This window comes from Azolla caroliniana, unplaced genomic scaffold (genome assembly GCF_043228905.1).
Source record: "Azolla caroliniana isolate FFs.n. ecotype wild unplaced genomic scaffold, voAzoCaro1.0.p SCAF_3, whole genome shotgun sequence".
NCBI lineage: Eukaryota > Viridiplantae > Streptophyta > Polypodiopsida > Salviniales > Salviniaceae > Azolla > Azolla caroliniana.
In genome coordinates, this window is record NW_028230438.1 from 3,120,860 (window position 1) to 3,145,137 (window position 24,278).

The 24,278-nt window shown below is 38.6% G+C and overlaps 1 protein-coding gene and 1 long non-coding RNA gene across 2 annotated transcripts; one reads left to right on the plus strand and one right to left on the minus strand.

The window, feature by feature from the left end:
- Positions 1-1,121: 1,121 nt before the first annotated feature.
- LOC147865891 (uncharacterized) lies at positions 1,122-24,047 on the minus strand. Its single transcript, XR_015529447.1, has 3 exons — positions 23,990-24,047; positions 2,489-2,531; positions 1,122-1,236 (listed from the first exon to the last, which is right to left on the minus strand). It is a non-coding gene; the product is annotated as an uncharacterized LOC147865891 (long non-coding RNA).
- Positions 14,324-15,994, plus strand: LOC147865892 (uncharacterized). The gene has a single exon (XM_087317482.1). It carries the CDS (start codon positions 14,339-14,341, stop codon positions 15,893-15,895), a length of 1,557 nt encoding a protein of 518 aa, XP_087173608.1. The 5' UTR covers positions 14,324-14,338; the 3' UTR covers positions 15,896-15,994.
- Positions 24,048-24,278: the final 231 nt, after the last annotated feature.

Here is a 24,278-nt window from a genome sequence, read left to right on the forward strand (position 1 = left end):
TGTCATGCCATCACGAAACTAGGCCTAGCACAATGGCATTTCCTTTATAGAGTATGTTAAACCATAAGATGTTTTGTAGAATACTACAACTCTTTCATCTAAGTTTTCTTTTACTTTATTTTTATTTTCAACGATTGGGTACACACCCCCTTTTGTCTCATGGGACAATTTTGGTATTAGAAGATGTTAGTATATCTTTCTTTCTCAACTTCTATCTACGTCATCCCTTTGGAGCTACTGCCCCTTTCCAAAATTCTCTAATGATTGTGTTGCCAAAATTCACCTCCACCTATCGCCTAGTACCATCCCATCCAACACGAATCCCTATCGATGATGAATAGTAGGTAGCTCCATCATTTCTTTGTTCAATTTCTTCCACAACTTTTGTCATGCCATCACGAAACTAGGCCTAGCACAATGGCATTTCCTTTATAGAGTATGTTAAACCATAAGATGTTTTGTAGAATACTACAACTCTTTCATCTAAGTTTTCTTTTACTTTATTTTTATTTTCAACGATTGGGTACACACCCCCTTTTGTCTCATGGGACAATTTTGGTATTAGAAGATGTTAGTATATCTTTCTTTCTCAACTTCTATCTACGTCATCCCTTTGGAGCTACTGCCCCTTTCCAAAATTCTCTAAAGGTTTTGTTGGCCGAGAGTCACCTTCACCTATCTTCTAGTGGTATCCATCCAACACGAATCCATGTCGATGATGAATAGTAGGTAGCTCCAACATTTCTGCTTTCAATTTCATCCACAACTTTTGTCATGCAATCACAAAACTGGGCCTAGCACAACGTCATTTATTATTGATTAAATTTATTTTTTTCTCATGATTGGGTATACACCCCATTTTGTTGTAAACCAATTGTCTCATGGGACAATTTTGGTATTAGAAGATGTTAGTATATCTTTCTTTCTCAACTTCTATCTACCTCATCCCTTTGGAGCTATTGCCCCTTTCCAAAATTCTCTAATGATTGTGTTGCCAAATTTCATCTCCACCTATCGCCTAGTACCATCCCATCCAACACAAATCCCTAAGAATCTATGACGTCTCGAGCATATGTGGACGTAAGAATCCTGTCATTTTTAAGAGGAAGCACATGCCCCACTCAATTCGAACTAATCAATTCTTGTATGCTTCTGGATTTGAGAGGTGAAGTCTTTTTTTTTGTGATGGAGAGGGAGCTTTTGAGCCCATGTTGTTAGTGCATTCCTCTCTGTGGACTGATCACAACACCCAACATGAATCCCTATCGATGATGAATAGTAGGTAGCTCCAACATTTCTTCGTTCAATTTCTTCCACAACTTTTGTCATGCCATCACGAAACTAGGCCTAGCACAATGGCATTTCCTTTATAGAGTATGTTAAACCATAAGATGTTTTGTAGAATACTACAACTCTTTTATCTAAGTTTTCTTTTACTTTATTTTTATTTTCAATGATTGGGTACACACCCCGTTTTGTTGTAAGCTAATTGTCTCATGCGACAATTTCAGTATTAGAAGAGGTTAGTATATCTTTCTTTCTCAACTTCTATCTACCTCATCCCTTCGGAGCTGGCCTTTCCAAAATTCTCTAAAGATTGTGTCAGCTAAAATTCACCTTCAAGTATTGCCTAGTGGTATCCTATCCAACACGAATGCCTATCGATGATGAATAGTAGGTAGCTCCAAAATTTCTTCTTTCAATTTCTTCCACAACTTTTGTCATGCCATCACGAAACTAGGCCTAGCACAATGGCATTTCCTTTATAGAGTATGTTAAACCATAAGATGTTTTGTAGAATACTACAACTCTTTTATCTAAGTTTTCTTTTACTTTATTTTTATTTTCAATGATTGGGTACACACCCCGTTTTGTTGTAAGCTAATTGTCTCATGCGACAATTTCAGTATTAGAAGAGGTTAGTATATCTTTCTTTCTCAACTTCTATCTACCTCATCCCTTCGGAGCTGGCCTTTCCAAAATTCTCTAAAGATTGTGTCAGCTAAAATTCACCTTCAAGTATTGCCTAGTGGTATCCTATCCAACACGAATCCCTATCGATGATGAATAGTAGGTAGCTCCAAAATTTCTTCTTTCAATTTCTTCCACAACTTTTGTCATTCCATCATGACCAAGTTCCGCATTAAATAGTTTCATTGTTGCCAAGTCTCAAGTGAGTGGATTTCTCATAGTGAAGGACATACGAACATAATATTCTCTCATATGAACACAATGTCTTGTCTTCCTTTGTTTATATGCCAAGATTCCCTAGGGTATTGTTTCTTTATATATAGTCTATATCTCATAATCATTCATCAAATCTGATTTATTCTTCTGGAGACCTTTTATAGCTTCTTCTCTTTCTCTTTCTCTTCTCTATCTACATTTTGTCTGCATCAGAATATTGTTTTTGTTTTTGTTTCATCCATCCCTGCGTTTGGCTGCACCATCACGGATCCCCAGGAAAGCAACTAGAGTTTGTGGTCACAGAAGAAGAAGAAGTTTAAGAGAATATGAACAAGGAAATCAACCTTACACGTCAAATGGATCGATCCAAATCCTTTTCTGAAGAAGAAGACGAATGGAGAGAACAGATGACAATCATTATCAATAGCCATACTGATGCTGTATCCAATGAAAGATCGAAGATTTCGAAGCCTCCGGAAGCATTAATGAATGGCAAGACAGAGCCATATTCCCCTAAGGAAGTGACCATCGGTCCATTGTATCAAGAGCTTGGTGTTAGCTCTCCCCTTTATTCATGTAAGGCATTGTGTTTGAAAAATTTCATGGGAGCACATGCCATATCAGATGTGGAAGAGCTCAGGAAACGCCTCTTCAATGACCCTTCTGATCTTCAAAATCATTATTCGGGCCTTCCCAATTACAGATCTGAGTTCCTCCAACTTTTAGTCACTGTGGATACCATCTTCATTCGTGAATTCTTGCAGTTTATACAGTTGGAAGGGGATTCCATACTCGAGGAACACACCCAGTTCTACAAAATTTGCAACAATAACATCACATTCAAACAAGCAGTCAGGGACTTGTTTGTGATGGGCAACCAGATTCCCATGTCATTTCTAACGAAGCTGATTAAAGAGTTTCCAAAGAAACACGTCTCGGAGAGGGATGAACTAAATGAAGGATTGAATGCTGCTGTTGCAATAATTGATCCATTCTCTACCAGCCAGAATTCATTTAAAAGTGGGAAATTTGATACTCGCACTCATCTACTTGATTGCCTATATGTTTGGGTAATCAGAGAAGAATCCCCAAAGAATGCGACCGAAGACATGAATCCTTGCAGATTCCCACCATTGATATTGGATCTTTTCGGGATGAAACAAGAGCATCAAAAGAAAAATCGTTTCCGCAATCGCCTGCCAACGGCTTCTCAGCTCTCCAAAGCTGGCATCGTGTTCAAGGCGATTGAAGATGTTGGCATTTCAGACATTCACTACCACAAGGCAATGCTTCAGCTCGATCTTCCACGGCTGTAGTGAAAAATCGAACGGAGGCAATACTGAGGAACCTCCTTGCCTATGAACAACACTCCAAAGATGGGGGTCAGCTCACTAATTATGTGGTCATCATGGACTCGCTCATCGACACAGCGGAGGATGTAGCGATCTTGACAAAGGCGCAGGTGATAGAGAATCACTTGGGGAGTGATGATAAGTTGATCGAGATGTGGAACAACATGTGCACCTATATCCACATTCAAAAATGTGAGAAACGCGAAAAGATGACACAGGATGTACTTGACGACTACGAGAATGGCGGGCGTGCCATGTACATGGAGTTTCGCGAGAAGTATTTTTCTCGGCCATGGCTAACGATGTCCCTGCTTGCCGCATTTGTGCTTCTCCTATTTTCATTACTCCAGACAGGCTACACAGTCGCAGGCTATTACCATTCTGAACCCTAAATTCACCACCTGACCTTCATCATCGAAACCTTAAGGGAAAAGACTGCAGGCTATTACCATTCTTAGCCCTAAATTCACCACCCTACCTTCATCATCGAAACCTTAAGGGAAAAATTATCTGGAAGCTTTGTTATGTTATTTTTCATTCATTTGGGATTTCATTGTACGTTATTTCTCTTATTTTTCTATTGGGAGCTCATAAGTTATTTAACTCTTAGGAAGATGTACCAAGTAGTAGCAAAAGTTAAATGATAGAAGAAGTTAAATAAGTCACAAGAAATAAGGGAAGAGTGTATGGACATGGTAGTTGTAATCCCATATTGCAGTTATATATGATAATTAATTGGTAATTAGTGTATTATTGAGTATTTGGTTACCATCGTAGGAGTCATGAGTTTTTGGCTTGCAATCAATCATCTGATTCTCAAAACTTTTGAAGAATATCCACAAGTTTTCATAGTGTCAAGGTTTGTTAGAGCTCCTTCTATACTATTACAAGTTACCTGGATTCCAAGACTAATTTTCGAGAGGTCCAACATCTTTCACGGGGAAATCCTCCTTTAATTGATTGATTGTCTTTCATTATGAAGCTCTTTAATTGGAAGCAATTGGCAAATCATCAACATAAACACCAATAACTACATACATATAGCCGTCCATATCAATAGAGATATTTGGCTCGGGTTGAAGACATTGAAGCTAAAGGAAACACGATAAGTATGTAATTTAAAATGCCACATATGTAGAGATTGTTTTAGACAATATAATGATTTGTGATGTCTGCAAACATAATATGGGAATTGTGGATTTAAAAAATGTGTTGGTTGCTCCATATAAATCTTGTCATGCACTTCTTCATGTAGAAAATTGGTTTCAATGTCAAGGTGATGGAGTTTGAGGTTAAGGTAGCTGCGGATGTAGGTAGAGAACACTACAAGTAGAGTCACCATCTTTAAGGTAGGTGCAAATGTATCTTTAAAATCTATGCCCGAAATTTATGAAAATCCTGTACCAACAACACGTGCCTTAAATCAAACCATAATGCCAAGGGAGTCAGTTTTCTTGGTGAGCACATAACCTTGAATAATATTTCTAGACGGATGACTCACAAAAATCATTAGTAACTAATTGTTACTAGAGAAATAGTGACCAGATATCATATTGCCATAGATTTCATCAATCATGAAAGTTTGTGAATAATTGGATTTAATTTGAAAATAGTCATGCATTTAAGATAACGATCTTTTAAATTCTTTTGTAATGCATGATATTAGTAACTATGTTGGGTTATTACGATGTTGGATACTGATTTAGGATAATCATCAAATTATTAAATAACCCCGTTCACTATTACCATGATTGAGACAAAGATGGCACATAATCTAAGAGGAAGGTTGTTTGGATAAAACATCAAGGGTGACACTCAACATGCAAAAAAACAATGTTTGGAGTTTCATGGCATGTGGAAAAAAACAAGGGTAATTACGTCTAATTATATATTGTTTATTGAACTAAGCATTACATGGGAAATGTTCTAAGTGAAACTATATGGTATATAATGAACCGCTATCATGATGTTTTCGTCGCATAGAGTGAAACCACCATGGATAGAATAATAATAATAATAATAATAACAATAATAATAATAATAATAATAATACCAATAAGCTAAACATGCCACAAAGATGAGATCATGCAAGGCAAGATTTGAACCTTGCGCCTTCAAGGAATAACGCTTTTGGCAAAAATGGTGGAACACACCTATGGTGACGCAAGGCGGGAGTGGCCCGAGGTGGAACTACCAACCCCCACATTGGTTGTTTCCTACTCACCTGGCACCCTCTCTTCGTTGTAGGCCCCAAGAGCCGACTCGTACTAGATATAGGTAGCTTCTTACATTAAGTTAGGCCGCAAGGCATTGTAAGTAGGCTCATCTTCTTTTACTTGATCGGAGGAAGACTCCCCGATGTGTGTATAAGTCTCCTTGTAGACTCTCTATGTAATAATCATTCCTAACTAACGGGAAAGTAGCTTCATTTTGGAAAAAAAAAAAAATACAAACACAAAAACCATGGGTTCAATGTTGGAAGCCCATGGTTTTGTGCATGACACAAAGCTAGTGGTTTTGATAAACTAACCATAATTATCCTCAAAGTAACCATGGTTTACATGGAACACGTTCGCGTTCACGAGTGGAAGGATCGCGCATAAATGGAAGGATAAGGAAAATTTTGGTTGATTTTAGGGCTTTTTCAATGATTTTACAAAACACATTAATACCAGTATCATACATGTTCAAACATACTATGAAAAAGGTTAAAAATCCACTATTTTCGTGATTTAGAAGTAACTAAAAAAAGAGGAATTTCAAAAAGTTACATTCTCAATTTATATCACAAACTTTACAACCAATGTTATTTTATAAGAAACGATTTTTTAGAAATCATAAGAATTCAAAACACATGCTTTTATATTACTCAATTTGTTACAAGCGGAATGTATTTACACTTAATAGCCAAAAATACATTCATGATCATTCCTTTACGGAGAATCACTACTATAAGTAATATACAATGACGATTCCTCCTCGTCATCCTCGATCGTAATTGGGCTTTCTTCGAACATGCGCGTGAGTCGATCTTCAACTTCTATCTCTATTTCGGCGGAATCTGGGTCGAGCGAAATCGAAGTCGAAGTTGTCTCTGGTGCGTACCAGGATGCGGACTCGTCGAAAACGACATCTCGACTTATGCGAGATTTTTGAGTTGAGGGGTTGTAGCATTTGTACCCCTTTTGCTCCAGTGAGTATCCTACGAGGATACATTTCTACGACTTCGGCTCAAACTTTTGACACTTCTCGTCGGGGATGTGCATGTATGCAATGGAGCCGAATATCCGAACATGTGATAGGTCCGGCTTCTTTTCGAAGAACTTCTCGTGCGGAGTAAGTTCGTGCACACCCAATGTCGTACACCGATTCATGAGATAGACGGCACTTGCAGCAGCAAAAGGGTGGCACCTCCACCAAATGGACGTCAAGAATGCCTTTCTCCAAGGCGAATTAGACGAGGAGGTCTACATGGTACAACCACCCGGCTTCGAATCGCGCATTCATCCAAAAGTCGTATGTCAACTCAAGAAGCCTCTCTATGGCCTTAAGCAAGCACCGCGTGCTTGGCATTCGAAGATTACGCAATATCTTCATCAAATCGGCTTTCGAATGTCGAAGTCCGACAACTCCCTCTACGTACGACACGACTCTAGAAGCTTAATTGTCATCATCCTATATGTGGACGATCTGGTCATTGGTGGTGAAAGTCTAGTCGACATCAACAAGGTCAAGTCCCTCCTCTCCGCCACCTTGTAGACCTGGTAATTTTTCTTTTATTATATCTATTGTTGACTTCCTTAATCGTCCGGCTTTTGTAAGTGTGAAGTCGTACACGATGATATCCACATGAGAGATATCAAGGGTCGAGGTGTTACGAATGTTTTGCTTCCTCTGCCTACCTCCCCTTCTTGTTGGGCATTCAATCATCTCCAATGTATACTTACCTGTAAAAGCATTTGCACTTCTAGTGTTGTACCAATGAACATTTATAGAGTTGATAGTGTTTTCTATTTCATGCATTAGCACTTCTAGAATTTTACCAACCCAAAATTGGTGGCCATGTGAATTCTCATCAGCCGGCGTTGCAATCAACATCCCCGCTGTGAGCTCTTGCAAATTGCCTTGCCATCTAGCTTCGACTGCTTTGGTCATCCTTGGTCCCACATAAATGTCTCTTTGTTGTGGATGGACCAAATTGTCATTAATCGCATTTGCTGGTTGCTCCAGAGTTCTATTTACACGATCATGTTGCAGCGACCATGTGAATGACATTTCCAAATTCCAATTATCACCAAATACACAATTGTCTATAATTCCTTTCTGATCACTATAAAATAGATCCCACCATGATGTGTCTTGTTGTGCGGCGTATTTCTTGGCGGCCTCAATATGCTTTCTTTTTTCTTCTAAGGCTTGGAGCCATAATCGTTTTTGTTCTGATACCAAGTCACTCTACAACTGTCCTTTCTTCTCAATTGGCATTTGCTTAGCTCCATGGACAATTGTACTCGGCATACAAAGTAATAACTGGCAACCACCTTCAGTTTCCCATGTTGTAGAAGATGAATATTGTTTAGCATACAAAAGTGTAGAACCACTTATTTCCTTTTTCTTTATCATAAAAATGTGATTGAAGCTTATATTGTTTAACTGGGCAAGCACTTTAACATTCCCAACATCCCCATCTGATATATATCTCTTAAAGTCATATACCTCCTTCAAGTGTAACACTTTTGGGCGTGGTGTATATGCATCACAAATTACATCAAATAGTTTAGGTAATGTGAAAGCATCATGCCGAGACAACTGTCTGGAGAATGTGCTAAACATCTGATCTATATGATCATGTGTGTGGCCAATCAAAAGAAAATTGACTTTCACTTTCCTAAATAATCCTTGGTTGACCAACATACTTAGATAGCCAAACACAGTTGAAATTTTGTTCTCTCTAGCAGTATTGTCCAATTGAATGTATAGAACAGGGGGGAAGGGTTGGCCCCAAGACATCAAAACTCGGTGAATCACTATAAGTGTTAGGTTAGGGTCATTGTGAACATTGGCGTATGTAATGAAGACGTGAGGTCCAACAGACCTATTATAAGCTAAGCATCCCACCAAGTGCATTTGAACAAGGCACTCATCATTGACGTCTTTGGGGAGCCTCCGCATATGCGGTAAGCACGTCTTCTTCTGGTCCATGCCATCTATCATTAAGCACATGTATTGTTCAGGCCTCTTCTCTCTATGATGCATCACCTTCTTTCGTTCTAACGATTGTGCCTCACGATGCTCTTGTAGTAACTTCTTACTCATATCCTTTTCCATTGATGTCTTTGCACCTTTAGCCAAACTTTTAAGATTTGCACAAATCGAGCAATACCCCACCCATGTGTACTTTACGTGGAATAATAACATTTGAAAACCGAGTTCTCCATAATCTTATGAATTGGCTATCTGTGATAGACTTATTACGTGAGCCCACCATATCGAATCGATAGACATCATAAACTTCCCGACGTGTGTAATTATCAGCAAAGTGCATCCTACCTGTAGTGGGCATTACTTCACAATTTAACTGAAAGTAACTTTTCATCCAACCAATAGCATGTCTTCCAATTGCACCTTTCATACTTGGAACCTCTTTACAATTGAGCATGTGATCTCCGCTAAGTAGACATTGTTGTACTCTATGTAGCCGCATGTTACTAACACAGAAGTTTGCAAACAACTAACGTCGTCTTATTTGTCAAAGCCCGTTCTTCCACTTGATTTGTCAAGTCTTCTCTTGCCAAAACTAAGTATTTCATTTCTCCCACTCCCATTGGCATCGAGACTAGATCCACCATCCATTTGAAGTGTATGGTGAACGAGTATGTCGGCCGTAACTGATCACGATGACGTATATTCGAATGTACTTGGCAAGTTTCACACGTGGACACAAAATGGAGTACATCTTTGTACATGCTTGGACACTAGTACTTCTCCTTCAACTTTTCGAACGTTGCCCATGTTCCTCTATGACCTGCCCAAGCACTCTCGTGGAATTCGGTCATAAACGTCACTTGCTCTTCTTTCTTCACCACCACTCGACGTGGTATTCCTGTCCTTCTTTTTGGGTGTCGCTAGAGGAATCCTCCCTTCAAGAAGTATTGGTAATCTTTCTTCCGGATTCATAGAGCCTCCTCCTTCGTCAACGAAGCATCCGTCATCATTGTTTTTAAGAATCTGTCGATCAGTAACCACTCTCCTTCGTACTCGTCCTCGTTGAAGGCGTGGAGGCTTAGTGTGCCCTCGTCTTCTGCCGATAGTCGAACCATCTTGAAGAAGTCGAGGGTGACGTCATCATCTTCCAAAACCATGTCACCTTCATTCTCAAATTTGATACAAGTGATCCACCTTAGCATAGCTAGATCCGGTGTTGCACATCCTGAGATCATCTCGAGGATTGGGCGACAATCTGTCTCAATTATTACTTCCAACCTGATCAGGTAGTCTTTGTCCGCCTTCACTACCGACACAATACCCCAAAGTTCCTGCTTGACTTAGGCGTATCCTCGTTGTCGTTCGCTAAGAACCTTTGCTCCGAACCGGATGGCATACGACGCATTATCTTCTCCTTCTTGATTGATGACCCACCCGATTCCTTTCATGGTTGGCACGTACAGTCAAGAATTGTACGACCTTCTTCCCATCAAGACTCCTTACTCAAGAAAATGCCTCACCATTGTCGAACATTTTGGTTTCCATTCGTGATAATGTTATGTACGGTTGCCCAAGAATGATGGGATGGGACGCCGTGTCTTGAACAAAAAAATGTTGATCTATCTCGACATCGCTAATCATGATGGGGATGTTAGGACATGCCCCATACAAGTCTTTGGTAGCTTTCATAGCAGCACAAATCTTCCACGGTCCATGATTCGTATTTATGGGCCATCTTCCCTTTCTGTAGACCTCAGTCGACATAAGGTTGATTTCGAACCCATGGTCGATTAAAGCTACCTCAGTCTCTTTTTTCGGCGTCTCCGTTGTTGCTCGTGCCTAATGAGGTCGAGTATAGTGGTTGTCCACCATATCTTCATCGACTTCGTCCCTTGTCATCCTTATGGCATTTTTTTTTGCTTTTTGTGGCTTCTCTTCTTCCTCGTTCGATTGTTGCCTCTTTCTCTTTACAAGATCCACGATCATGTCATGGAACTCCTTCGTAATGCCAAGAAATTCCCTAAAGGACAAGGTCACGTGGCTATCAAGAACACGTTCCTTGAGGATTTTCTTCAAGTATGTCGTTTGTTCTATGTCCGACCTTAATTTATAGGTAAGCATAGTTCTCGTCTTTCGAACGGGGTTTTCGACATCAACCCTCATCGGCTGAACTGATTCTTTGACTCGTTTGCTTGACTCCCTTTTTCGACTTGAGTCTTCATCCTCCGTTCGTAAAGCTTGAGTTGCTTCTGTATCTTCTTTCTTTTTCGTGCTCCTTGTTTCATGTCTTTTTGATGGGCTATCTTGCCCTTCCATTCTTTTTCTCTTTTCATCCACGAACACCTCGTGGTTGTCACACATCACTTCTGCGAATATGGTGTTGTCGTCTATCGGATCCGACCATCCGGTGATACTTTGTACACTTCGGTCTGCAAGCTCTACATCATCCGAAGTAACTTTACCCTTCTTCTTACACTCGAGAACAAAAGACCAAAACTTTGTTCCCGTTCTAGCAACTTCATTTTTATCTTTTTCGACTTTAATTCCAGCCGATGCATCATAGTGCATCGCATCCACATGAGTCGCCTCAACATCTTCCATAATTTTCTTCATTCCTCCTCTTCCGAAATTCACCCACAAGGGTCTTCGAGTTTCACTCGAGCAGATCATGTTGTCATCCATGTATACAATATTTTGTCGGATGACCTCTCGAAGACTCACGCACTCCCTTCTCATGTGGTCCAAGTTGTCACACAACACACATATAAAGGGTTATTTTCCTTTCGGGCCCCAACGATTCATGTTCGCTAGTGTGACAGTCTCAAACTTCTTCACCAGTTCTTCAATGATGTCATCATCAATCTTCTTTTCTTCCGAGTTGCTTTGTTTGGCTAGTTCAACGGCTTTCAGTTGTCTTAGTTTCTCCACAGTCAATCCTGCCAAGTCGGTGTCATCAACCCACTGACGACGCTTGCCGAGCCTATTGCACGCTCGCTTTGCCACAATCTAGTCTGCCACAAGCCCATTTGGTTGGGTATCATCTTCGAGGAGAGTCCCCAATTCTCGTCTATCCTTCATATCCACCGCTTTCAAGAAGTACAAAGTCTTGTCCTCCTCAAGCAGCACTTGGTCCGTGGTAGGGAGACGAATATGCATCTGGTCGAATTCGTCGTACACCCTCGAGGCGCTCATCTTCTTATTCTTCTTTTCTATCCACTTCATTAAAGGCATGTCGAGTCATCCACGACAAATCTTCTATCGCAACCTCCGCTAATTCGCTTTCTCAAACTCGGACCATGTTGCCTTGCCTTCTTGAAGCTCGATGGCGCGCCTTTGGATGTTGTTGGCGGCAACTCGCTTGAAACTCGAGGTTTGACGTGCTTCGGACACATCCCTTTGATTCATCTCCCTTTTGTATACATCCAAGAACTTCATAATGTTCCTTCCATCAAATTGACCCTCGAGCTCCACGACACGATCGACGGCCTTCTCCACGCTCGCATCGTTGTCCCGAGATCTCATCATTTGTTCGACAATTGCCATCATCCTTTCGAACTCTCCCGCTTGGTTGCTTAAGGATGCCATCTCCAAGTATCGGTTTCAACTTGATCCTTTCTACCGCCTCTTTCACGTCGGGTTCACCACTTAATTATGTCGTGAAGATCCGTCACTACGTGCGGATCGTGAGGTGGAACTGTCAGGGTCCTGGACCGAAAGGATTCGAAGTTTGCACTAGCTTTAGCGAGAAAGGATTTAAGATAGATTGAGAGAGAGCGAGATTGAGATAAGATCATAGTTCCTAATATTCGCGTACGTCCAATTTATTGGACGTACGCGAACGTTTGCAAACGTACGCGTATGATACGCGATATTCGTTTGGGTTTTTTTTTTCTGGGGGGTTTTTTTGGGTGTTTTTTTGGGGGGTTTTTTCTGATGTGTCGTTGCGTTGTGAGCATTGAGCACTGAGCAGTGACGAGTGATGAGTCTGAGTCTCTGAGAGTTTGAGAGTCTGAGAGTCTGAGAATCGAGAGTCCTCAGTCGACCGTAGAGAATCGAGAGCTTTGAGTGAAAATCAGATTTCTGTGAGGAGAAAATCGTGAAAATCAGATTTCTATGAAGGACAAAACGAACAGGCTGATTTCTAATTTCTAATTTCTGATTCCCAAATCCCGAATCCCGAATCCCGAATCCTGATTCCCGCTCACCCGCGGGCCGCCTACAACCTGCCGCCTTACCGATTTGTCTCGTTTGATTCTTCTTGGAAGCGTAAAGGTAAATTGTTATCTTGAATTCATGTATTTCTAATGTCTATACAATTGTTAAATCATTCAATGAGCATGAGATCAAACCCTAAAACGAAAATTTGGGAAAAAACCCTCAAAATCTTAACAAAAACCCAAGAACTCATAAAACACTAAATGAGATTATGGAATTATGGATGTTTGTATGTGCAAATCAGCTTTAATTTCAGGTTGTACATACTACAAATGCATGTTTTCCTCAAATAATGGATGCAAGGGATAAGAAAACTAGACATGTCGCCCTTCCCCGCCCCTTCACTACCCATTTTTTTGGTTTTTTTAATCGAATAATTGAAAGAGGAAGAGAAACAACAAATTGCATGATGCATCTTTGTCTTAGGTTTGTGATTTGTCTTGCATGGGATTGAGAAGGTCTTAATGTGCTGAAAAGTAATACCTCTTGGCCATATAGGATTCGTAATAATGTAGAGAATTTAACTAGTTGTTCATGTTTTCATCTAATTGAAATTTGGCCTTTGGAGAGAGATAATCACCATTGAACCTTTTGGCTTTTAGCCATAGAAATTTTTGATATTGAAATTTGAAACATAAGATAGAAAGTAACATAGAAAGTGACATAGAAATGAATTATATTGAGGCAATGTTGCCCGAAATCGAATAGAACTTAATAAACTCTGAGAAGGAAAAACACCTCAAAAGGATTGTAGTTTTATTAAATCAATGTAATTATAGTTTTCTAATGTTCTTTTATATATTCATATCAACGTGATTGTAGATTTGTTAACTCACTTCCTAAATTGTTGATTTATAAATTAATGTGATTGTAGTATGGACAAACAAAAGAGCTTTTTATGGGACCACATTACTGTCGTGAAGAGAAACAATAAAGGAATGCATATAAATGAATGCAAATATTGCAAACACGTGTTTGCTGGTGGTCCACACCGAATTAAAGCCCATCTTTTGGGGCTAAAAGGACAAGGCGTGGATAAATGCCGCAAAGTCACTGGAGCAATAAAAGATGAGATACAAAAATTAGTATCGGATGTGGATGCTCATGAAAATATTAATGCTAATGAAAATTCTATTACAGAAAGTGAGAATAATGTCGATGTAAGTACATCTAATGCCAATGTTGTGCCATCTACTTGTGCATCTGTAGTTGACATGTCATCTTCATCATGTAAGAAGAGGACAATTGAGAATTCTACTAGATCCCTACAAATCTCTTGGCAAAAAAGTTTGAATAAAAATGCCGATGAATCAGTGAGAAGATTCTTTTTTGTAGAGGATATTCCACATCTTAAGGTTGATAGTTCCTTTTTTCATGATATGGTTCAAGCAATTACAAAGGCTGGTTCGTCATATAAGCCACCAAGTTCTTTCCAATTGGGAAAGAGGCACTTAGATGAAGAAGTAAAAATTGTTGAAGATAAACTTTCATGCATCAAAGAGAAATGGAAAATATATGGATGCACTATAGTCAGTGATGGTTGGTCAGATACTAGAAATAGGCCAATAATTAATGTTCTAGCTTCATCAATGTTTGGTTCAATGTTTTTGAGGTCTGTGGATACAAGTGGAGAATGTAAAACGGGGGAGTATATCTTTAATATTCTAAAAGCTACCATTCTTGAAATTGGCCCAACAAATGTTATGCAAGTATGCATGGATAATGCATCAAATTGTGTGGCAGCGGGACATATGATAGAGAAAGAGTGGCCCATGATATTTTTTACTCGATGCACATGTCATTGCCTTGATTTGTTGTTTGAGGATATAGGAAAATGTGCTTGGGTTAATGATGCTTTGAGATTAGGTATGAAGGTTACTACGTTCATCACAAGAAAGCTATATGTGCTTGCAATGTTTCGCAAGTTTAGTAAAAAGGAATTGTTGAAGCCTTCTACTACAAGGTTTGCTTATAGTTTCATTGTGCTATCAAATTTGTTGGATGATAGAGTGTATAGTGGTTTAAGAAGAATGGTAGTTAGCGAAGAATGGTGCCAATGGAAGGGATCTAAAACGCAACAAGCAGAAGAAGTAGTTTCGATAATATTGAATGCTTCCTTTTGGTCAAATGTAAAGATGATAGTGGAAATATGCTCACCAATTTTAAAAGTGTTGCGATTGGCGGATAGAGAAGGTGCAACAACGGGGTTGATATATGAATGTACACGACGAATGGTAGAAGAAATAAATAAAATGCAAGGAATCAATAACATGTTGCTTGATGAAATTAGAGGATTATGCATGGATAGATGCAAAATGTTACATTCACCATTACATGCAATTGGATATCTCTTACATCCAATTTGGTGGGAAAATTCTCAAGTTTTTGATAATGTGGTGAATGCTAGTTGGATAGACACCATTATGCGATATGCAAATGGTGACATTAAGATGCAAGGTAATTTATTAGATGAGTATCATGCTTATAAAACTAAAGAGAAGGGTATTTTTCAACTTCCACCTTCAAATGATCCTACTAGAATGAAAGAAGGTGTTAAGTGGTGGGAATTATTTGGAGGAGAAACCCCAAATTTAAGTAAACTTGCGATACGAGTGCTTTCTCAAGGTACTTGTGCATCTCTATGTGAGAGAAATTGGAGTACCTTTTCATTGATACATACTAAGAGGAGAAATAGGTTGAGTCATGATCATATAGAGAAGCTGGTATACTTGCATACAAACCATCGTCTATTAAAGAAAGTCAAAGAAAGAGATTCATGCCGTATAGAAGTGACTTTGGATATGATTAATAAAGAAGAAGATGATGATAGGCTTTTGGTATTGCAAAGACAACATGCAACTATGGTTAATGAGGATTTCGAAGAAGATAATGATGATGGGCAAGATGTTAACATTGACAATGCACCTCAAGAGTAGAGAGATGAGATTAACTATTAGTACTATGAATTTAGAGCTACTTTCTAGGTTAATGTTCATGTTTGAAGTTTGAACTTTGGATAAATTTTGGTTCATGTTTAGAATTTTGGATGCTATTTTGTTAGTTTTCAATGAATTTATGGTCTTGATTTTTGTTTATAAAAATCTTGATTATTTTTTATTTTTCATATTTTTAAATTTTTTTTAGAGTAATAAAAATAAAAAAATATATAAATATAGACGAATGGATTCCAATCATACTTGGAGCCATTTCACGTATGAGTATGATACGAATATTCACGTATGAGTATGACACGTTTGAGACATATGGCTAGAACTATGGATAAGATAGAACACTTGACTTTTGATTGAGAAAGATTGAAATGGAAAGAGAGCTTAAGATTGAACCCTTTACTTTAGATTTGAGGAACAAGATATATCATCAATTGGATAAGGAATCTTCTTCTTAATATTAATTTTGATATAAAGTACAAAGCTTGCTTGATTAATCCCTAGCCCCCCCCCTTTTTTTTTATCTTTATCCACTCTTTTATAGATGCCCCCATGCATATGATGCATGTGAGGGTGCAAGACATGCATGTAATGCATAAAATGCATGAGATGCATGTTTGCCATTTGGCGCTCATGCATTACATGTGTTGCATGATAACCATGTCACTCATTCAAGCTCTCATGTATGAGAATTTACATGTGAAAGTATAATGATAAAAATATAACTTAAAGAAATGACTCGGCCTTTTCGTTTCACACCGAAATCTTCAAGACACCGTGCTTCGCGATCAACCTATTCGACCGATCGGTCTTTCCGGTCCATCCGGTTTGCATCCAACCCGGTGATCTGGTCCATCTGGTCCGGTTCTTTTTTCGGTTCCGTCGTTGTCCGGTCCCAGTTCCATTTCTGTCATGTTCCGTCGCCAACCGGTCCCGGTTCTGTTTCCGTCGGGTTCCGGTCCCGATTCCGTTTTTGTCGCGTTTCGGTCCTGGTTCCGGTTCCCCAAAACCATTACGAGTAGTTTAGCCCAAGTCACCTTGAACATTCTATTCTCCACACATAGACAAAAAATAATAAGTTCTGGCTCTGCTTATATAATGTGGGATCCTGATTTGTCCTATCTATGTGGGATATCTCACAGTTTTTGTTTTTCTCTTCTTCTTCTCAAACTTCACACTCACATTACTTGACACTAAGTTGTCAGTTTCTTATATAGTAAAGTGCATTCGAAAGCTCTTGAAGATCTCCATCTTCCCGTACCAAGATTTTAAACTTATTTAAAGTTAGTATCTTCACTATTATTTTTATATTTTTGTGAGAAGAATCACACTCGATTTCGTATGTTTTATGCGATTTTCATACCATTGCCGAAAATCTTCACGACAACGTATGCAGAGATTGTTTTAGACAATATAATGATTTGTGATGTTTGCAAACATAATGTGGGAATTGTGGATTTAAAAAAAGTGTTGGTTACTCCATATAAATCTCCTCCTCCACTTCTCCATGTAGAAAAGTGGTTTCAATGTCAAGATGATGAAGTTCAAGGTTAAGGTAGGTGCAAATGTAGGTAGAGAACACTACAGGTAGAGCCACCATCTTTAAGGTAGGTGCAAATGTATCTTTAAAATCTTTGTCCGAAATTTGTGAAAATTCACTACCAACAACATGTGCCTTAAATCAAACCATAATGCCATGGGTGACAGTTTTCTTGGTGAGCACATATCCTAGAAAAAATTTCTAGAGGAATGACTCACAAAACTCCTTAGTAACTATTTGTTACGAGAAATAGTGACTAGATATCATATTGCCATAGATTTCATCAATCATGAAAGTTTGTGAATAATTGGATTTAATTTGAAAATAGGCATGCATTTAAGATAACGATATTTTAGATTCTTTTGTAATGCATGATATTACTAACTATATTGGGTTACTATGATGTTGGATATTGATTTAGGATAATCATCAAATTATTAAATAACCCCTTTGACAATTATCGTGATTGAGACAAAGATTGCACATAATCTAAGAGGGAGGTTCTTTGGATAACATCAAGGTTGACACTCAACACACTCATATTCAAATTTGGGGAGGTTAAGATAATAGATTTGGCTAAGTTCATCTGGTTGAGTAGAGATAAGGTCTGGTATGAGATCCTCCACATCTGATATCGCATGTCTTTCCATGAATTCGTTCACACATAGTGCCTTATAATCATCAATAGGGGAAGGCTTACGATTCTGATACAATGGACCGATGGTCATTGTTTTTGGGTAATAAGACTGCGGCTTCACTTCCAACAATGCTTGGGGAGGCTTCAAAGTCATCCAACTTTGAGTGTACACAGGTACATCATCAACATGCATATTGATCTTGTCCTTCATATAGAGTCTCCATTCATTTTTGGTGAAGTTGGGGGGGTTGATGATCAAATTCATCCATTGGAATTGTAATGTTGAATCGGATATTCGTGCCCATCTCTACTTCTTCTTCTTTTTCTTCTTCTTCTTCTTTTGATTCTGTGGGGCAATAAGTTTGACTACTTTGTTATATGATTAGACAAGTGGTACCAAATGATAAGAAAGTCTATATTCTATTGTATGATAGAAAGAGAGAGAGAGATATATAAGAATGAGATGTGGGGAAACCGTTGCATGATCACCATATATGTGGAGCCAAGAGACATGCCATTTCCCTTAGGAAACAATTCGATTCTAATCAATGGATTCTAATTGGATTTGAGAGATGGGGCCCTAATGGTTAGTTCATCCCTTTCTTTGGAATGATCACAACACATTTGCAAACCACAACATTGATCACCTTTGCACAACTTATATGAGATCAAACTAAGATTAATAATTTGAGAAGATAAGGGGATGAATTGACTCCTTATTTTTTTACTACGTATGAACAAACCTCCAAAGATGGAGGTGAGTTCACTGCATATGGGGCCATCATGGACTCTCTCATAGAAACATTAGAGTATGTAGCCATCTTGAGAAAGGCAGGGGTGATGGAGAATCACTTGGGGAGTGATGAGAAGTTGCTCAAGCTATGGAATAACATGTGTACCAAGACAAGTGGACAACATTGATGGGCATCTTCGTTTGGGACAAGCACTAGAGAAGTCGTGGACACAAGCTTGACATGGAGTTGTTCGGGGCTTTGGAACATCACCAAGATGGAATGCATGTTGGGCACTCGAAAGCATGGGTAGTAGGCTTGAGACATGAGGCAAACTAGGGATAAACACATATGACCATGGAACCAGCGAAATACCAATTAAATGATGTGGGAAAATGGATAACGATACACTACACAATGCATTTGAAGTGGGAGTTGTGGATAGATTCTTATCATAACTTGGTAAAAAAACATTGGGAAACATTCAAGATGATATATAGATACCTAAATGGCACTAAGGATCAGCGTCTATGTTTGGGTGGCACTAACCATATGGATTTCAAGACTAGATTATGACATTGGCATAGTCAACTTGTACCTAGATTGCTTTGTAATGGTCAAAGTACCATATCTATAGCTAAAAAATTGGGTTAATGGGTTTATTAGTCTTGAGAAGGATGTTTCTTGTGCACAAGTCTTCAATTCAACTTCCATCTTCCCAAATAATAGTTTTGGGGCATATAGATTTTATGTTAATTTTCACTATTACTAATAAAGTAATCTCAAATCATGATTATGTGACATATTATGGATTTTTCTACTATTGTTCATTCCTAGGTCTGTGATACAAATTCCTTGTGGTGTAATGTTAATTCTGGAGTTACTTTCATATTTTTAACACTGAATATTATTTCTCGTTAGCATTATGTAATGCAACTATGTTGGCAACTCATGATTGAAATCCTGAATACCATTCCTTGAGGGCCAACATTTTTTAATACTTTTTGCTCTTTTTGGGATCCCCAACATTAGGAAAAGGGATCCTTTGTTGGCTTTCTTAAACATTAATCTTTAAAATATCGAAGTGTGTTTGTAAAGTTCTTGATGGGCAATAACTATGTGGGAGTAAATGGCAAAGATTAAAAAATGCGGCTTTGACAAGTAAGTGGCATTAATAAGAATACAAGACTTATATTTTTAATGTAGCGCTACATCATCTGATTCATAATGCTACTAAATAATAATTTAATTTTTAATGTAGTACCACATTTTAATCCACTCATATGAATGGAGGCCTTTAGAATTTGATTGGCAAAAAGAATTGATTATAGATATGTGCAAATCAACCTCCCATGCATAGGCGACTCCCTTATACGTGTTTGCTTACATATATTAACAATTCGGAGCCTAATTCCCGTCAAGGATGCTAGTTAGTTACACACACAACATACTTTTATGAAGTCTCATAAATCCATCAATGGTAACACCACAACGATGATAACAACACCATATCAAGATCAACATTTCGTAGTAGACCCACCAGATCATGACATATTTGTCTTTGTAACATATACACTAGTTTAATTAGTATCTCTTGCTGTGATTGTTGACTTCACGTACATAACTATTTCCTAGTAGCTTACCTACCTACTCAAATACTTAGTCAAATACACAAAAATAAAAGAAGATGAGCTCTCGAGCCAAACCATTCAAGAATTGATCAAGAAATATGCAAGACAACATTTGATCTTTATGGGAAATGAAATGATTATTGGTCCCATTGTGGTCACGGATGAGGTTATATGGCTTTAGCTCTTCCATATTTGATATCCCCTGTCTTCCCATGAATTCCTTCACACATGATTATTGTTATTAATGTAATTAGTAGAATTTTTATGATTATGCCATTCTTATCTCCCCCCCCCCCCCCCCCCTTCTCTCAATTTTCTCTCTATTCCTATTTCCTGCAAGGCAAAACTAGGGTTGGTGCTTGACTAGTGGAAGAAAGCCTCAAGTTTGTGCCCACCAAGAAGAAGAAGTCTGAAGAAGAAGTTTAAGAGAATATTAACAAGTAAATCAACCTTATATGTTGAATGGATCAATCTAAGTACTATACTAAAGAAGAAAAATGGAGAGAAGACATGATAATAAGAATCAATAATGCTATTGATGCTCATACAAATGTGTCCAATGAAAGTTCAAAGATTTCTTATGTTGATCATTGTAAGGCTACGTGTGTGTTGAAATTCATGGAAACAACTCATGAAACACATCTTGGATGACCCTTCTAATCTTGAAATCCATTATTCAAGCCTTTGAACTTATGATCACTATTGATACCATTTTCATTTATGAATTGTTGCTATGTCTATGGATTGAATGTCAATCCAAAACTTAAGAATCCAAATCCCAACTGAAGGAATACAACTACTAAATCTACACATTCTGCAACAATTAAATCACAACCAACCAATTTTTAGGGACCTATTCTTGATGGGCAACCAAATTCCTATGTCTTTTCTAATGAAGCTGGTTGAAGAGTTTCCAATGAAACCCAACATAGAAAAGGATAAGCTCGACAAAGTATTATTGGGTTGAGACTCCGACATTCCTTTCCGTTTGCTCACGAAACCTTTTTCCCTTAGATTCTTCTCGTAATCTTGAACCCACGCTTGAGTCTCACCTATGCATATGATCTCTATGCTCTGTTTCACTCCATCCCAATGTCTTGTCTTTCACTCCATCCCATCCCAATGTCTTATCTTCTTTTGTTTGTGTGTTAGTTTCCCTGGTATTGTTTCTTTATCTCATCTATCTCTCATAATCATTCATCAATCAGATTTTCTCTCTTCTGGAGACCTTTGATCTCTTCTTCTCTTTCTCTTCTCTGTCTGCACTTTGTCTGCACTTTGTCTACATCAGAATTTTGTTTTTGTCTTGTTTCATCCATCCCTTTTTTTGCCTTCATCCTCACAGGTCCTTATCTGCAGGAGGAGGAGAAGAAAAAAGATGAAGGAATTACTCAGGAAGAAAGATTTTAGGGTTTCCAGGCACAAGAACGTCGCAGAATTAGGAGGCCGAACGGGCATGAGATCTTTGTAAGAGTCAGTCTCATCCGGCCTTTTTCGGACGATAGAAGATCATCTCTGTGGCATGAGTTAAGGGAAGAGGAAGAAACCCTCCTCGAGATCATTATGTACATGATTGATATACACCATGGTTCTGCAGAAGCAGCAACCTTTGGGAAGATAGCTGTGCGTGCTGCCATCTTAACTATGAAGAAGAGAATGCATTACATGATTCCCAGTGTAACAATTCCCAATTTTATAGGGAGCGCTGCAAAATGAGTTGCCATTCTCACAGAAAGGGTTATCAAAGGAAATTGTTTTGGAAATCAATATTGTGATAATTAGTTACTGTTGAACTCAAGGCCTTCAGTAATTAAAACCTGCTGCATATTAGCCCTTGGGCCTCAACCAAATACAGAGGTAGATGGGTCAAACTGACAACAATGCATGGCAGTTGCTCAACCAACAAAAATATAGGATATAAGAATAGAGTGAAAAATAGGGGAAAGAGAGACCATAATGAATGCCATATTTGGTAGGAAGCAAATGATCTATCCCATTTTTAGTTAATTCTCGTACCACTTCAATGAGTGACCGCGGACTCTGATACAGGTAACCTTCTTGATTTTGAGAGATGAAATTTTTTTTCAGTGATAAGGAGCTTTATAGTCCAACTTGCTAGTGCCTCCCTCTCTGTGGACCATGTGCTGGGCCGGTTAATAACAATGTGATTAATGACAAGTTGTGATTAACGGCAGTGATCATAAAACACATTTGTGAAGCACAATACCAATTATAGTAATGTGGTCACACTTGTACAACATATGTAAAATCTGATCAGAATGAGATTGTCTCATCATGTTTCAGTGCATGAAAAATAGAGAGAGCCAAGTAGATGCTTGCAAATATTGATCAACGTTGTGTTTTTCAACTGAGAAGAGTTCATTAATATCCTCTCTGGAACTTGGCTAGAGAAGAATGGATTATAGGTTGGGGTATCGATAGAAACAGCAAGAATTCTTGAATCGACAGTGACTAGAAGTTGGAGCCAGTTGAAATCAGATTGGGGGAGGTTGAGATTATAGATGTGGCTAAGTTCATCCTGTTGATGAGAGGTGAGGTCTTGTATGAGGTCTTCCACTGCGGATATCCCATGTCTTTCCATGAATTTGTTCACACATAATGCCTTACAATTATCAATGGGGGAAGGCCCAAGATTTTGATACAATGGACCAATGGTCAGTATTTTAGGGTGATAAGACTGTGGCTTCACTTCCACCAATGATTGGGGAGGCTTCAAACTCATCCAACTTTCATTGAAAACAACTGCATCAACATGCACATTGATCATCTCCTTCATGTAGTGTCCCTATTCATCTTTAGTAAAGTTGGGTTGATCATGAAGTTGCACGACTGGGGTGGGTTCATTCATTGGAATTGTAAGATTGATCTCTTCTTCTTCTTCTGTCGGGCACTAAGTTGATACCTTCTTGTAGGATTAGGTCAAATAGTACCACTCTTCTTTTTATACATCTCTATGAGTTCCTTCCCCAGATGATTACAAAGTCTATATTCTATCTATTTATCTATCTATGATAAGGAGAGAGGAAGAGAGAGATATGAATCAGAATCTGTGATGTCTCGAGCATATGTGGACCTAAGAATCATGTCATTTTTAAGAGGAAGCACATGCCCCATTCAATTCTAACTAATCAATTCTTGTATGCTTCTTGATTTGAGAGGTGAAGTCTTTTTTTTGTGATGGAGAGGGAGCTTTTGAGCCCATGTTGTTAGTGCATCCCGCTCTGTGGACTGATCTGGACTGATCACAACCATGAGATGTCTGAAATCATAGAAGAATTGAATAAAAAACGGAAGGGAGTATTTGCTTTCTATGTATAAAATGGCATGATTGTAGTTTCTCTCTCTCCATACATATGATTCTGGCATTCTTATCTCCCTTTCTCATACACGTTTTTCTCTCTTTTCTTATCTCCTACAATAAAAGACTAGGGCTGGTACTCGTACAAGAAAGCATCAAGTTTGTGCCCACCGAAGAAGAAATTCGAAGAAGAAGCTTAAGAGAATATGAACAAGGAAATTAACCTTACACGTGAAATGGATCAATCTAAATCCTGTACTAAAGAAGACCAATGGAGAGCAGACATGATAATAAGGATCAACGAGACTAATACTAATGCTGATACACGTGTACATAGAGATTTCGAAGCCTCCAGAAGCATTAGTGGATGTCAAGCCAGAGTCATATCGGCCTCAAATCTTGACGATCGGACTATTACATGAAATGCTTAGTGGGAGCCCTATTCTTTATGATTGTAAGGCATTGTGTGTGAATAAATTCATGAGAGGACATGAGATATCAGATGTGGAAGAG